The following is a 17,904-nucleotide window of genomic DNA, read 5'->3' as shown; positions in this document are numbered from 1 at the left end:
TTTTGATGAGACCTCCTTACTTCCGGAGGACTCTAGTTGATTATTTAGTTTTAGTATTTCTTTCTTTTGAGGTGTTGTGGGTCTTACTCCACCGCCTATCTTGGTATTTTAGAAGGTTCATAGATAGACAGAGTTAGATACTTTCCAGTATTTTTCTCATATTTTTGAAAGTTCGTGCTAGAGTTGATACATTCTTGAATTTGCATAATCGTGAATGTCCGATTGTATGTTCGTCTTTGCTCTTGTTTTGGTTTGTACTAGGGGTGTACAAAACCGAACCAAACCGCAAATCGAGTCAAAAAACCAGACTAGTGGTTGGTTTGACTTGGTTTGGTATTGAAAAAAAAACCGATTATATTTGGGTTGGTTTGGTTTTAACTATAAAAAAAAAACCCGAGACCAAACCAACCCGACATTATATATATAATTTTTAAATTTTATTTTATACATAAAAATATTTACTTTGATATATTTTTTAAATATTTCTTATACTTTTTCATAGTTTTTATCTTTTAATATATTATTATTTCAAGTTTAAAACTTAAAATTATAAATGGTTCAATAAAGATTATAGTCCACAGATGTTGGTAATTATAATAAAGCTTAAATCAAAATCAAATTAATACTAAAGCAAAAAAAAAAATCAATTCAACACTAAGAATGACAATAATATTGAATATTTGTTCTATGGTTTTACATTGGTTTATTCAAATACATAATCTAATTTTAATTTCCTTTAATATTTAGTCATGTAACTAATACTTATTAAACTTATTTTAGCATGATTTAGTACTTTTAAATTATGATCATTTTCATTATGACTTGTTAATTTGCAATATTTGTTTTACGCGATTTCATTATTATTATTATTTGTTGGATATTTTAGTATCATTACTCATATAATATTTTGTGTTATTTTCTTAAGAAACACCTTAGATAGTTGTATTTTGGTAGGACTAAAGAAATATTTGAAGTACAAGTAAATTATATGTTTGTATGAATACTTTACCGAAAAAATTTGAAAAAATCCAAAAATCCAAAAAACCCAAAAAAATCCGAAAAAACCCGAAGTTGAAAAACCGGAGTTTTATTGGTTTGGTTTGGTTTATAGATTTAAAAATCCGATAAAAATGATTTGATTTGATATTTGAAAAAACCGAATCAACCTGGTCATGTACACCCCTAGTTTGTACATTAGTATATTGTATGTTTTCATTTATTAGGTTTGTGTAATAAAATTTTGAATAGGGACATGTATTATGGAAAGGATATTAACAATCAAATGTAAAGAGGGGAATAATGAGGTGTGTATAAGTTTTAACATCTAAGCAATCTACATTTAAAAATATGTATTTACAAAGGGTGCAAAATAGATGGATATTTCATATACCAATAAATAACATCCTACACATCAACATGAATTGTGGTGCAGTGATGGGATTGTATCAACTTTAAATAGAGGTCTCGGATTCTAACCGTGGTATGGAGAAAATCACCACTTCCGAATAGACTTTACAATGCATAATTCAAATTTAGTCGAGATCTCAATACGGACTCCTGACACCAGAGGAAAAAAACAAAAAAAATCCTAAGCAAAGGTGTTTGGTACAAAGGTCGTCATCTTAATTTTAAAAAAAATAATCATAGACCGGACATAGAAAGCAAGGGATAATAGAAATAGGCAAATATGTAAGTCAGGCAGAATACTAAGCATAAAGAAAGTCAGAGACAAAATCATAATTAAAAGTTTAAGTATTTAAGATTTTATTATCTCTTTAAAATTATTGAATTAATTTTTGAAACAAATATAATGTTTTTATCAAGGTAATTGGCTTCGACTTATCTCGTATCTTGGTTTAGTGGTGTATCTCTGTGTATCACTGTTGTATATTTGTATATTCCACATGTGTCCCTTGTGTATATCATATGATTGTCATGTGGATAAGTTCTATATACATTATATACACGTGAATAAGGAAGAACACTAATACAATTATTAGATTGTATATATTATGTAAAATTTTATTGCTATAGTACTATGAGTTATTATTATAGATATGAGATATATTTAGTATATGTCCCAAATATAAACAGTGGCCTCAAAAAGTGCTATTTGGAGAGAAAATCAGGGGTGATCTACGTGTATGATCGTCTTAAAATTTTGACCTCATTTATCCCACAAGCAGAACTTTAAGTTTAATAACTTTTGACTTCTAACCTTAACGCCTATGAGGAAAGTGGGGGTTAAAAGTTCAAAATGACCCATTTTTTAGGTCATTGGGTATAGTTTCTTAGAAAAATCTGTAATTCTATTTGGTTGGACTTGACCATGAGGCCCACATGTTATCTTCAGCAATGGGCTAGTATGCCTGTCAACTGAATAAAATCGTAGGATAACCTCTAATGATTATTTTTCAGTATTCTATTTTGTAGAAATTATAAACCATATATTGTAAGTATTAAATAACATCCTATTCCTTCTAGTTTTCTATTTACCAAAAATCCCTTAAAAATGATGTTTGCAGGATACATAGCGTTGTGCACGGGATACATTAGGTTTGATACATTCCACATAGCGGATTACATAGCGTTGTGCACGGGATACATAGCGTTGTGCACGGGATACATAGCGTTGTGCACGGGATACATGCGGGATACATAGGTAAATAAGGGATTATTGAAATTTTTGAAATAAGTAAGGATAAATGGATATTAAGGTAAATAAAGGAGTATAATTAAGTAATTTGTCCTTCTATTTTACGTATCACAATAATCAAGAATTGGGAATTTATATCTTTTAATCAAAGAAGGGTGTACTTGTTATCCATTGTTGTTTGAGTCCTTATTGTTGGTAAAATTAGTCAATTTATAAGTGAAGTACAAGAAAGAAAGGAATTCAAACTCTCCCTAAATAAAAGCTTACATAGCAATTTCAGTGTTATGCCTAACACCTTGAACCACTCAATCATCTCCCCTACATAATGATTATGACTCAAAAATCGAGTGAATAGCGAGACAGTCATATTTCCTATTGCATTATTAAATAGATATCATCAATCCATTTTAACTATAAAATTTTTTTATCAAACTCAAGTATTACTCTTTTTATTTATCAAAAATATTTTTTCTACTTTTAAGATAGAAATAAGGTCTGCATACACTCAACTCTCTCCGAATCCAATTTTACAGGCATACACCATTATGTTTTCCTTTATATATATATTCATAAAACCATATTAGAGTTGCCATTTTCTTCTTCCATGTGAACGTACACTGGTGGATATATACAATATACGTACTTGTGAAAGTGTGACGTCAAACTTTATAATGAATAAATATTCTTGCAAGAAATCTATTCTCCATTTTGATACTCAAAACACCTAAATTTTGTTACGTCTCATAATATAATGCTCTCAATTTTTTTGGTACGTTACCTATAGATGAAGAAAGGTGCCAATTATATTAATAAACCTTATTCTTAATTCATTGAAAATTATTTTATTTGTCAAACATAAGAAATTTATCTCTGACTCTTGAAGAGTTGGCAGTGTGAAATTAATTATCTTTAGAAAGAAGAGAAGTAACTTCTAATGTTCCATGAATCATGATATAATTTCAAAAGGCAAAATATTATATTTTGTCCAAAATAATTTTAAATTTTTTTAAGAGAACTCTATGGTCAACTTTGAGTTTCATTACCATTTTTGAATTTATATACCCTCTTCTAGAAGTCTCTAAACATATTATATTAGTTTACTTAAGCATATAAAATTTATTTATAATATAGAATGAGAGAGTGGACTAGCATTATATGGTTATATATAGCTAGTTTAACAAGTATGTTCCATACGCAAATGTTTAAAAATAAAATTGTTTATTTTATTTCTTTATAGATGTAGTTCTAATTAAGGTATACCATATAGACACTCAATTATGGTATGGAAGAGCAAAAAAATTGAGAGCTTTTGGGAAGCTAAAAATATTATTTCTTAAATAAATAAATATTTATTTTAAAGAGTACAAGTGTTTGATCAAGCTATTAGAAAAAGGAGGGAAAGCACTTTCGAATAGTAGCAAAAACATACATTTTCTCCAAAAGTACTTAGAGAACTGGCCAAGCATAAATTATTGGTCTAATACCGTCAAAGTATATTTTAAAATTGATTAGTAAGACATAATTGTAAATCTCCTAATTAAAATTATTTTTCAAAATAAGCAAATTTTGATAAGTTGATCAAACAGGCAGGGACGGATCTCAAGGGTCCGAAGGGTGTTTACCTGAACTTCCTCGAAAAAAATATATTTGATAGGTATATAAGATTATTTTTCTAAATGTACATTTATATATTTTGAATTCTTTGTACATTTGATTTAGTGATTTAGAAGGTTCAAAAATTTAATTTTTAAGATTTTAAGTTCAAATCGTAAGCACAATTTTTTTAGTTTCGAGCCCCTTAACAAAAATTCTAGATCCACTTATGTTAGCTTACGAATAAAACGATTAACACATTGTACTAGAAAGTTGAAATCGAACTAACAAAGTAATGATGGAACGAGGAGCAGAAATAAGTGAAATATAAACCTTATTTCTTTTCAACATCATATTTGCTTTTACACTTGTGATGTTCTTTCTTAATTATTGGTAGCTTTTCCATTTCTAACTCTACTTATTGGATTATATTTCTATCTTACTTATTTGTCTTAAAAAGTTGTTAACTCATCATATACTCCTCTTCTTTAACTCTCATTATAGCTATAAATTTTATCGTTCATCTATCACAAAATATTTCATAATTAATAATTTTTAGATTACTTATTGCTAATCCATCTCATAACTACTAATATACAGATACATAATAAGGCGTAAGGAGGTTGATTGGTGGACTCTCCCTAAGAATTGTGCACCGCCGACTGACCTTGATATTCTGATAAAAATTTGAGTATAAGCATATCTGTTGGGACCCAAAAGATAGTGAATTATACCTAAAAAAAGGCGAAATCAAAGGAAACTCTGATGAAAGCCCACATCGATATTGACATATACAAATCAATATTTACTTGAAATTATCATAAAAATTTATAAATTCTGAATTCGTTTTTGAACGGACGAAAAGGGGACGTGTTGTGGGGAGAAGTATGTCATTGTCTACAAGTGGCAAGGAGACATGTTGGAGTAGACAACATATATTCCAACAAAAAGAAAAATAAGAAAAAGATAATAATTGCAAATAAAAGAATCACGTTTCTTGATTTTTTGTTTTTCCTCCTTGAAAACGTACACACTTCAAAATCCACACGCAAACTCCTACTTTGACTCTTAACCACAACAACACTAAAAGAAAATAGTAAAGAATCAAAAAAAAAAAAAAAAAAACCCATAGCCGCAATTCACCTTATAAAAGAGTTTCCCCTTTCCTATTCGTGTTCGGACTCAGAATTTAAAGTTTATTAATTTAAAATTATTAAATAGTCGAACTCATAATGAAAATTTTAACTCTGTTTTGAATCTTGCACAAGTCATCATCGGTTGAGTCATATATCACTAAAGATTATGATAGATGATACATTATTTCTGAATTGAAATTTTTTGATGCGAATTTAAATTATTTAAAATTTAAAATAAATAAATATCGAACACTAAATAGAAGGAAAAGAAAAAGAGGTGATGAGGTCATTTGCTTGTTGAGTTGTGGGAATATTTTCTTGTTTGTATACATTTTTTCTTTTTCTTTTTTACTTGTTGATATTTCTTTATTCTTTAAAAATATTTGAGTGGATAATCTCAATCTAACATATAATAGAAAGAAAAAAAAAAGGTAATGACCTTTGGTGGGATTAGAATCCTATATATATAAAACATTATACTAAAAATTCAATAATCGATTTATTTCTGCTCTTGTTTTGTTTTTCTTTCATTTTTTTCTCCTTCTAATTAAATTTGATTTGAATGATTTTTAATTTAATTTTTTGAAACGTAAATTAGTCTAAGTTGCCTTCTCCCTACGCAATCGATCTTCTTCAATTGTCAATATATGAGGCTAGCTTAATTCCTTGTCAAATTATCACACCCCAACCCCACCCAAAACAATCCCTCAACAATCCGAGGGCGCGCGCAGATCTAGAAACCTGATTACATAATTATATGAACTCAGTAATTTATATCTAGATCTTATACATATTTAAGATATTTATAAATATTTTACACTGAATCTAGTTATTATTATATGATTAACATGAAGTCGTCTGAGAAATACATAAACTTCAGTTCCTGAATCCGCATGTTCAAACTATCCATACTATTTTTTAGTAATTCACCATAGTGTAGGCAACTGACAAACTTGTACACTTATTTAAAAGTGACAAGAAATGAACTTGTCACTTTTAATTGAAATTAATTTCTTGTCACTTTTAATTGAAATTAATGAGTGAATAAGACATGTCAAGCTAAAACAAACAAAATTGTGTATAGATTGAGTTAATTGCAAACATAAGGGTACTTCATCTAATTTTTTTGTTAACTTTTTTTGACAAGAAAAGAAAATAGTCTTTCAAATTTTAATTTATTATTATTATTATTATTATTATTATTATTATTATTATTATATCCTATTAGTGGACCAACATTTTTATTTGTATGAAAAAATAATTGTTGCAATCAAAAAAGATTTCAATTTTAAGTGAGACGAAACTTGACGATATCTCCTAAACTTGGCATTGTGAGTAATAATAGTGAGACAAATGAAGATTTTGGGAAAATCTCCCAATGGAACATCACTTCAAGCTACCTTTCTTATTCAAATGTGGGCATTGGGTACCCCATCATTTTTATGGCATGTAGGACCCATACACATTTTACTTAAATGTTTTAGTGACCACCAAAGATTATCGTGTGGTGATAATTAAGTATTTCTTATTTATTTACCAAAAGTTTGGACGTAATAGATATAGAAATTACAAGCACCAACAACGATTATGGCGGTGACGCTTCTATCTCCAACTCCTAGGGTTTTTGATATAAAGGTGAAAAGAGAATGAAAAAAGTGTTAATACTTAGGTTTTGAAGGAGACACGTAAAGCTTTAATATCATGTAAAATTATAAATCCATATTAATTATTATTGTGTATATGGAAGTATCTATACAAGTAGAGTGCATGTACTAGTAGAAAGCCTAAACAAGAAATGTAATTAATTTACAAACACTTCTAGAATTTAGGAGAATATGTTAAAAAACATATTATTCATTAATTATACTAATATTTCAACAACAAAAAATATCTATCATGTCAACATATATTAGTTAAATCATTTTGAAAATCAATATCTAATTAAAGCCAATCCATGATCAACAAATGGCTAGTATAAGTGTATAACTATTCTTTTTGTATCCATGCCTTTATGAAGACATCTTAATCGTATCTTTCAATTTTGTTCGATTTACTAAATCTATAAGTAGATATTTAGCTCCTACCTTTTTTTTTCTAGTTAAATTCATTGTCTCAAGCAATTTTGGTATACGTTTCATAAATAATTATTAAAAAATACTATCACTTACTTCACAGTTCACACTACTTTCATTCATTTGTTTTTTTGAACTATATGTCAAATAGGTTAGAGACAGATCCAAGATTTACAGTTTATGTGTTTTTATATAACTATTTTAAGTAATATACAATAATAAATAGATTCCTACGAAAACGTATGATACTTTCTGAATTTGCCTCTGCGGGGCTTGTGGAGAAGGAGCTAGGTGGGTGTACAAGCCAAACTTTATTCCCTATATATAGTAGTAGTTGGTTTTATTATAAGCTTTCTTTTAATAATTTTGTATCCCAATTGAATTTAATTAATTAAGTAACCTAATATTGATCATTTGTGTAATAATGAATGAATGAATGAAAAAGGGGGAAAGTGAAGAGCACTAAGAAATAATGGAATTAGTTGATAGGTAGTTGAATGCAATAAAAGATTCATTATATCCAAATAAGAATAAAATAGTAGTTGATTTGATATATTGAAAATTTTGGTATTTCCAACTCTTGACAACTCAATAGGGTCATTATGAAGAAAAAAGATTAATGAGGTGGGCATCACACACTCCTTTTCAACTTTTTCCTACAATATATATATAATATAATTTTAAGTTAATGGGTGTAGAATTTATTCCATATGATATTTTTTTTGTAATATATACTTTTATTTCTTTTTAATCTGTTTTTTTAAAAAAATAATTTTTTAAATAAATAACTAAAAAATTTCATTTTATCTCTTAATAACAAGTTTTTATAGACGTACAAATATTTTGATATGTTTAGGATTACAAGTCTTCCAGAATTGAAGCTCTAGTATCTTTCTTGAAATTTAAACTCAATTAAATTGAATCACGAAAAATCAAACTTAGAAAGTAATACATTAATCTCATCACCAAAAGAAAAATACAAATTTGTGACAAGTTCATCATGACTTCGTAATGCATTTGTAACAATTTTATGATAAAATTAATCAATGTGAATAAAATTTGTGAAAGACATAATAATCTCTCACAATTCTATTACAAATTTGTAATTATCACAAATTTATGACTAAATAAACATTCGTTATAAATTTTGACAGACTTATTAATCCATCACAAATCTTTCACTAGTATTCTTTTTTGAAAAAGTAAAGTTTATGACGAAAATAAGATCTCCATCTCAATTTTTTAAATAAGATAAAAAAAATAATTAAAAATTGCATGTGATGGCGGAAATTTTATCAAAAATTCAAATTTGTGACGAATTCTTCCATCACAATTCTTGTAAATATATGAAATAAACATGCGTGTAAATATGTACTATATATGTATGTTTTTTTATTTTTTATATAGTATATAGTTGGAATTAAAAACCTATACGTCATATTGTTGCCTTTAAATCTATATTTATCAATTGTCTCTATACATAGTTAGATAAATATGGAGATGATAATGAAATTTATTACTCTCTCCGATCTCATTTTATGTGGTATTTTTCAAATTTCGAGATTCAAACAAGTTTATTTTTTACCGTAAGTTTTCCACAAATCTTTTAAACATTTTGAATTATCAATTATTATGACTTATAGTACTTTTTACATAGCTTACAAATATATAAATTTCATGGATAAATTGTCAGTCAAACTTAAATTATTAGACTCTCAAAAAATGAAAAATATCACATAAATTTAGACGGATGGAGTACGAACAAAACCATAAGAATCTTTTTTTGGCACAATGAAATAAATTAAATTGAATGAACAATTAGTTGTTTGGTGGCTGCTAATAGCTCCCACTTTTTGTTTCTCTATGGCTGGACACGGTTTTGCTACCTATAGTAAATACATGTTTCGTAAACGTCTTGTCTTTTTCCTTTTCTTATACTTTCCTTTTTATACATACCAAATGCTTCTTTAATAGATTTAGCACAACTTGTGCTTATCCATGCATCCATATTCAAAAATATTAAAGGTGAAGATTATTTTATTTTATGTATAATATATATAGTATGCGAGATGTTTGAGTCTAAAGTTTATTAAAAACAATTTATCTATGATTTTCATAATGTAGAAATAAGGTTGTATATATATCATTTTTTTCCAGATTTTATTTGTAGGATATACTGAGTGTGTTGTTGTTATTGTTATAGTATCACTACTAGAAATCAAGGAATTAACGATAGACAAAATTTTGTAGCTAAACAATTAAAATTCCATGTGAATCTTATTTAGCTATGGATTAACGATAGATTGTAAGAAAAATCAATCATCTAGGAGTTTATAAGTGATGGATTAACTAGGCATTATGGATAAATTTCGTAACTAATTCCATGTTTCATAGTTGTGTATATGTTGAATCAACTTGACTTTATATGTTAACATCTTTATATTTAGAATATCCTACTGAAAATTTTAATTCCACTAATATTGCAGTCGATATCGACTTTTAAGTTCAATAATCGAATGCGTATCGAAAAGCTTTACTATGTGTCAGGGTTTAAAACGATTTTTTATCAAATATAATTTCATTTTTCAAGATTTTAATCTACAACAATCAATATAAGTTACATCATTTTAGGGTCTAATTATGTGCCTTAACTTTAGTTTTTGAAATTATCACATTTACTATGTATATGTCGCACTCATATCGATACATGCGAGTCAAATTAGGTGTACTTTATTCTAAATACAACATATTCAAGCATGATTCACATGTATTTAGGATATATACACGGTCTCTCTCGCTCTCTTCTCTCCATCTCTCCATATATATATATGTATTTAGTACGATTCACATGTATCTAGAATGCACTAACTATCTCGCTCACCTCTCTTCCTATGTATTTGTATTTCAGAATATATATATATATATGATATTAGAGATACATGTATCTATTATCTTTGATACATGTATTTGACTTAAAATCTAAAGGGGTGGTGTATCTGACTTGAAATCTAATACGAAATTATTAATTAGTGAGACAATATGTAATTATTTCAAAATATAATCATAATCATAGTTAAGTCAACTAATTTAGAAAATTACTCTCCAAATTTGGTAAGAATTACAATATATTTCATACACAATTTAATATTTATTAATATCATTAATTTCATATTATATTTTTGTATTTAAATATTAAATTATACGATATTTAAGGTGAGAATCAACTAAACAATTTATGTACTAGTAAATTTTGCTCTTGAAATATTATATATACTATGTTGAGAAACAAAACAAAAAAGTTAAGAATCATCAGTGTGGAGAAAAATCATAAAATAAAAGACACGAAATAAAAATAAAAAATTAAAAGATGAAAGGTTTTTAGAATTAAACGTGAAATACCAAAATTATTCCAAGGAGAAAATGTGGCTATTGTGTTTGAAGGAAAAAAAATATATGTTTTTTTTTAATAAATATTCTTTTATATTTTATTTTTTTGTGAAATAGAAGATAACATTGTTTTAAATGCAAATGTTTTTGAAGATTATTATTTATCACATTAAATATAAATGTTTCATCTTCTACAATTTTAATATTTAAATGTAAATTAAAAATATAAGATGAAATTAATGATATTAATAAATATCATATTTTGTATGGAATATATTGTAATTCTTACCAAATTTGGAGAGTAGTTTTCTAAATTAGTTGACTTAACTATGGTTATGATATTTGTTAATATAATATAATCTTGGCCTTTAAACTTTAAATATGACACATGTCTCTAATCTAGACGTGCACTTGACGGAATGGAGGGAAGGGGTAATGGAGGGGAGCCGAATCCATTTAATGGATTAGTAGTATTTAAGGTAAAATCATTTGTATAATTATATATTTTTTCTTAAATCTAACACTCTTTATTAAAGATGAATAAATATTTACTTTTCAATGCAATATTTGACAATACATTTCACGTTGTTTATGCTTCCTATTAGGGATTATTTAGACGTCAACAATTACACCTCTTCATTCTATAAACAACAAAAATATGGTTGGTATTAAACTAAGTATATAACTAAAAAAAAAAAAATGTAAATCACATAAGAGAAGCTTCTAATATAATAGCAAAGGTAGTTCAATATACTTTGAATTACAAGTTTGAATTTTCAGTGTAATATTTTAGTATATTATTTGTTTTAATTATTTGTTAGACTTTTTGACTCCACTAGTTCAAATAGTTGTAATTTGAATTTCTACATATATAGCTTCTTGAATGTAACAGGATGTTCTTTCCTTTTATTTGTTTACCATGATTTGGGGAGGGGACAGACATAACTATTTTAAAATAGACAATTCACATCAATATATTTTATTTAGAAAAATTACCTGAAGCTCGAAATTAATAAAATCAAGTGAGTGTTAGAATAAGTTGAACATCTCTACTTTGAGCACACCAAAATTTTACTGGTCCAACTGCATAGAAATTCATTTTTTTTAAAATTTATATAGCGGAACAGAGAAAACTAGAGTGTACACGTGTTTTATTTCTATTTTGTACGAGTAAAAAAATCTTATCGATAATCCTGTAACTAAATGAAGTATTGACAGTAGGGGTGACAAAATGGTTAAAAAATTTGGTATCCATTCAACCCAACTATATTTTAAATGAGTTGGATATTCAATCATTTCAAAATTGCATTAAACATGGATCAACACACATTATCCATCATAAAATACGAATAATCCAGAAGTATCCACCAACTACACTCCCCTTCAAGTATGTAAGTGTATAGGAACTTCTAAAAAGTGCACTTATTAAGGGTGTGTTTGGTATGGAGAAAAAATATTTTTTGAAATATATATATAAATCAAGGAAAATATTTTTTTCGAAACTTTCGTTCAACCTCATGACCACCTCAAAACAAGTTCTTATCCAAGAGCTCTATGAGATGAGGAATCCCTCATAGCTAGATTCAAACTTTTGATCCCAACTCGAGATATAATTACAAACCTGATATGAAAAACAAGATTGGACTTCAAATTATGACCCCAATCCAAAATCAAGACCCGAATCCTGGCATAAGACTTAATTCTCGAATCCTGACTTAAAACCTACTCCTAACCTTGACTCGACTCCTGACCTCATCCCCTGACTCCGATTTCTAACCCCAACTTAGAACCCATCTCGAAATTTTGACCCAAGGCCCAACTCCCGACTCCCAACCTTGACCCCGACCCAGACTTAGAACCCAACCCTCAACCTCGATCCCGACCTTGGTCAGTGACATACAGTGATCCCAATCAATATTCGAAATCTAATCTCAACCTAGGACCTGATCTTGACCTTAACCTCACCCCAACTATCTATCCCAACCTAAGAGTCTACTTGAGACTCGAATTCTGATCTTAACCTAAGATTTTGACTCGAGATTTAACTCCTTATACTAATTTGGGACTTGGGTCCCAATGCGAAACCTGACTCTCAACCCTAAACCAATCCCCGTCTCTCGATTCATGTATACACCATTTAATAGTTAGTTAAGAAATAAGTTAGTCATATATAGCTAGTACATATACAAATTATGAGGAAATTAATATATTAATTTAAAAGAGATAAAAAATAAATAACTACTATCCACATAATTAATATCTAATAACTAAAACTTGTATTAGTAATACCAGTTTAATAATTCTAAATAGCTACCAAACAACGACCCCTAAATAATTGAAAATATAAACATTAAAAAGTTAATGGATATGAATGCTTTTAAGTACAAGTAATTAAGGAAAATGGTACATTGGTGAGATCCAGCTGTTACGTGTGACATAACATGACTTCATCCTTACGAAGCACGAAACTCTTTTTACCATTTTTGTATTTCATTCACATTAACAAAACTTTCTTTACATTTCTGGTCCAAAAGTTTCCCAATTAAAGCATCTTAAGTCCTTCCACCGTCCACTAATTTCTACCCACACTTTTATTACTTCTTTCGTCTTAATTTATATTGTAGTATTTGATCGGACATCAAGTTTGAGACGAACGAAAGACTTGAAAACTATATGGTTTTGATATAAAGTTATAATCTTTTGTATGGTTATATATTATTACATGAAGGAGTCGTTTAGTATGCGGACTAAATTATTTTGGAATTATAATTTTTAAACTAATTCATCCCACTTGACAAATGAGATGAGGTAGGATATCTCATGATTAATCCTAAGATAAAAAATTGTACCGTCAGGCGTCAATTAAATGTAAAATTTAATTTTATCACCCGTTTAAATCAGGAAATATCTCACCTTATTCAGCGTACCAGAACACCTTAAGAGTAAAATAAGAAGTTTAATACTCTTTTTAGTATTTATGTGTGGCCTAATTTTTAGTTTCATTCACATAAAAAAACATCCTTGCCTTTTTGGTCCAAAAGTTACCTAATTAAAGCTTTTTGTGTCCTTCTACCGTCCACTTATTTCTCACCACAATTTCTACTCTTTTAAATCTTTTTATTTTTTTCACTTTTACTCTCTGTAATCTGAATATGAAAAAAGGGTACACTCTCCCTTCCATCTCATTTCCCTATATATTTATCTATTTACAAAAATAATATATTTTATATAATTTAATCTAAACTTTGTATTTTACTTTGATAAGTGTTTATTTATAGTTACAGATATCTCATGATAGGTTTACGCTTGATTTCAATTTTTTTTTTTCAATTTTAAACTCAATTAAATTATACCGTACAAATTAAATTGATGTATATACCTTCATTAAAACAAATGAAAAATGTGGATATTGTTATATCATTTGAAGTAAAGTAGAAAGAAAATAAAAAAAAACAATTAAATATTACTCCTCTGTTTCCCGAAAATAATTATAATATTCGAAAAAAAAATAAAAAAATATCCAAACTTTAGTATGAATTCCAAAATCTATAAATTTAGATGCTTGAAATATACATAAAACATGATTTATTATTAACACTAGGACATATTAATAATTAATAAATGCCTAGAAGACAAATGTCACAAACAACTAATCTCAATTTAGACGTGAATTCCTTATTATTAAAATTTTGTGTCTCATTTCTCTCGTTATTAGAAAAAAAGTTTCATTTTTTCCCGTAACCCAAATAGAAAAGAAAATTTTAAATCATAATTAGAAGTTGGAAGAAAAAAATTTTGAATACTTGAAGTCCACAACAAATACAAACATAATATGCTAATGGCAAAAAATGAATGAACCACCAAAAATTCTGTATCCAAAGATAAAATTAAGTAATTTCCAATAGTACAAAGTGAGTTTGAATATTTTCCTTTGATTATTTAATTTGACAAAAAACATCTAAGTATAAATTAAAAATTGATTAAGAGGGACTTGCTTGAATAGAAAATTCTTTCTACTCGCAATTCTAAGGTTGTGACTTGTGAGTCATTAAGAGAACAAAATTATTGAAAGCTTTTAAGGAGTAAAAAAAGTGACAAGTCGCGTACTAATTTGAGCAAAAAAAAAAGTATAAATAAAAATCCAAACCTAAAAAATACCCTTGTCTTCAACCAAACTTTAGAGTCGAGAATGTCAAAATTATATCGTGAACCTAGATTAGTCGAAGCTAGAATTAGGAGTTTGAAGGTTTTAAATTTTAAAACAAAAGAGAAAAATGAGAAACTTTTGTTGATAGTAACCCACAACACTAGTGTTCCTTACTGTTGAGCTGTGAATCAATTTTGTTAAAGGGTTCATAAGTTAATATATACTTATAATTTTCTAATACAAATACATAGTCTACGAAAAAGTCAGTGAGATCCCCACCTAGTTCCGCCTCTGGTCGAAGCATGTTGAAGCCTACATAAAGACTCTATTAGAGAGTGCTTCCCCTTAATCATAACGTGAATTCAGATTAATCGAAACTTCAATACAAATATTGAACATCGAGTCAGAAATCATAAAAAAAAAAGAAAAAAAAAAAGAGAGAAACGTCAAAGGAAATTGAGATTGAGTCTATTTTACGCAAAATGAGTCGTCCATATTCTATTCTCCTTATCTTTCTAAATTCTAAAATTCTAAAAAATCCCCTTTTCTTCAACATCCCCTTCCCCCCCTTATATTACTATAAAATAAATCCACACTTTCCCTTAAAACATACCACACTTTTCCTCTTCTTCTTCTTCTTCTTCTTCAAATGACAAAATATTAACAACTTTAATCTTCTTCATTTTTCTTCAAAAAAAATTATAATTTGTGTTATGGAGAAGGTTAATTTTGTGAAAAATGGTGTATTAAGATTACCACCAGGATTTCGATTTCGTCCTACTGATGAAGAACTTGTGGTACAATACTTGAAACGTAAAGTCTTCTCCTTCCCTTTGCCAGCATCAATTATCCCTGAAGTTGAAGTTTACAAATCTGATCCTTGGGATTTGCCAGGTTGGTTCATAGTTTTCGCGCTACGATAGAATGTCTACATCACACTTTTCTCAGACTCTCTTCTTTTATTCGGACAACTCTATTTTAACACGAAATGTTTCGTACAATACAACTTACAGTATGAATTCAAATCGTAAAATCAAACTTTTAGGCTATTTAAATTTTTTTTTTATTTGTATTCAAAGTTTGTCAATTAGTTTTGAATAAAATATTCCCTACTAAGGGATTGAAACTTTTCTTTTTTGGGTAATTATTGAAGTTATGATTTTGAGAAAAAGTGGTTAATGGACGGGTTGGATTAAATTTGGATGAGGGATTTAAGACTCAACAGGGTAGACAGAGGAGTTGGGTGCTCTGTTTTATATATTAGTGGAACTTAGGTGTGAGTATAAATATCGAAAAATTAGATTGAATCGAACTAATTTAATTATTTTTTTTGGACTTGAATTTAGGTGATATGGAGCAAGAAAAGTATTTTTTTAGCACTAAGGAAGTGAAGTATCCAAATGGAAACAGGTCAAATAGAGCAACAAATTCAGGATATTGGAAGGCAACTGGAATTGACAAGCAAATCGTATTAAGGTACGGTATAAAGTTCAATCAATCTCCTCAAACACTAATAAAGGGCTTGGGGCTTTGACTTAACCACAATTAATCAGTTTATTGTTCTGGTTCGATATAGTCTTAACGAGTGATCTAATTCGTGCAGGGGCCAACAAGTAGGATTGAAGAAAACACTTGTCTTCTATAGAGGAAAATCTCCTCATGGTTGTAGGACCAATTGGATTATGCACGAATATCGACTTTCCAATCTCGAATCTAACCACCACCCAATCCAGGTAGAACTTATATTAAATTTGATTTTTTTTTTTTTTTAGCATCGAAAGAATTTACTATTTAGACGTATGAGGTAAGAAATTCGTAAGTACAAAAAGCGAGTTGAACCACCAATTCTAACTCCTATAGTTTTTCTCTTCAAATCTTGAAATTGGTCCTCCTTTTTTTTAAAAAGTGAAATAAAAGTATAATTTATATGTTTTAAAGGAATAAACCTATAAATGTAATTTTTCGAAGAAAAGGTATCAAATGATTATATTGGACAATTTTTTTTTGGTCATAAATGTCTAAAATTATTTGTATGTATATGTTAAATGATTTTTTTTAGCTTAACTCTGTCAGACCCATAATTCCCCTAGTTTTGAATGTCTTGTTTTTTTTCCCCTTAATTTAATCAAATATTGTCACATAAATTATATGAGACGATAACGATGTGAATCTGGTGTTACAGGGAAATTGGGTTATCTGTAGAATTTTCTTGAAAAAAAGAGGCAATACTAAAAATAAGGAGGAAAATATGACAACACATGATGAGATTATAAACAGAGAAGTTGGTAAAGACTCGCCCCTTGTTTCAGTCAAAATGAGTCCTCGATGTTCTGAGACATTGGCTTCCGCCAACAGTGAAGTGAAGAAGAAGACATCGATGATATTTTACGATTTTATGGGGAAGGATAATTCGAATGGAGTTGCAGCTTCATCATCAAGTAGTGGAATCACTGATTTGACAACTACTAATGAAGAATCTGATGATCATGAAGAAAGTACAAGCAGTTTTAATAGTTTTACTACTTTTAGAAGAAAAAATTAATTAATTTATCGTCTTTGAATCGATATCAATCGTCTTTTTTTTAACCTATCAAGTTGCTAATTCAAATATCTAGTAGTATTCCATCGGAATAAGCAGCTCAATTTCGATTTTCTTCATCTTATTATTGTACTAGAGTAAGACAAGACTCACAAAATGACAACAATTAAAAATGGAAACTTTTGTAAAAAGTGAAAAAGACATTATTACTCGCGGACCCCCCCCCCCCCTCCCCTGCCATGGAAAAAAACTAAACCAACACAAAAGGTAAATACGGAGTTTTTTTCTGAGAAAAATATGATAAGATGAATGAAATTCGAAATGTAAATATTTCTACTAAACGTATTTGGCCCATTACTTCCTTGATGGAAATA

The 17,904-nt window shown here is 28.3% G+C and overlaps 1 protein-coding gene across 1 annotated transcript; it reads left to right on the top strand.

The window, feature by feature from the left end:
* The first annotated feature begins 15,571 nt into the window (after positions 1 to 15,571).
* Positions 15,572 to 17,572, top strand: LOC125809823 (NAC domain-containing protein 83-like). The gene is made up of 4 exons (XM_049489404.1): positions 15,572 to 15,885; positions 16,338 to 16,467; positions 16,595 to 16,724; positions 17,174 to 17,572. Exons 1-4 carry the CDS (start codon positions 15,705 to 15,707, stop codon positions 17,531 to 17,533), a joined length of 801 nt encoding a protein of 266 aa, XP_049345361.1. The 5' UTR covers positions 15,572 to 15,704; the 3' UTR covers positions 17,534 to 17,572.
* The last annotated feature ends 332 nt before the right edge of the window (positions 17,573 to 17,904 follow it).

The sequence above is a fragment of the Solanum verrucosum genome, unplaced genomic scaffold (assembly GCF_900185275.1).
Source record: "Solanum verrucosum unplaced genomic scaffold, falcon-dt-bn FXZP01000474.1, whole genome shotgun sequence".
NCBI classification, from domain to species: domain Eukaryota; kingdom Viridiplantae; phylum Streptophyta; class Magnoliopsida; order Solanales; family Solanaceae; genus Solanum; species Solanum verrucosum.
This window is presented reverse-complemented; position numbering and strand designations above follow the sequence as displayed.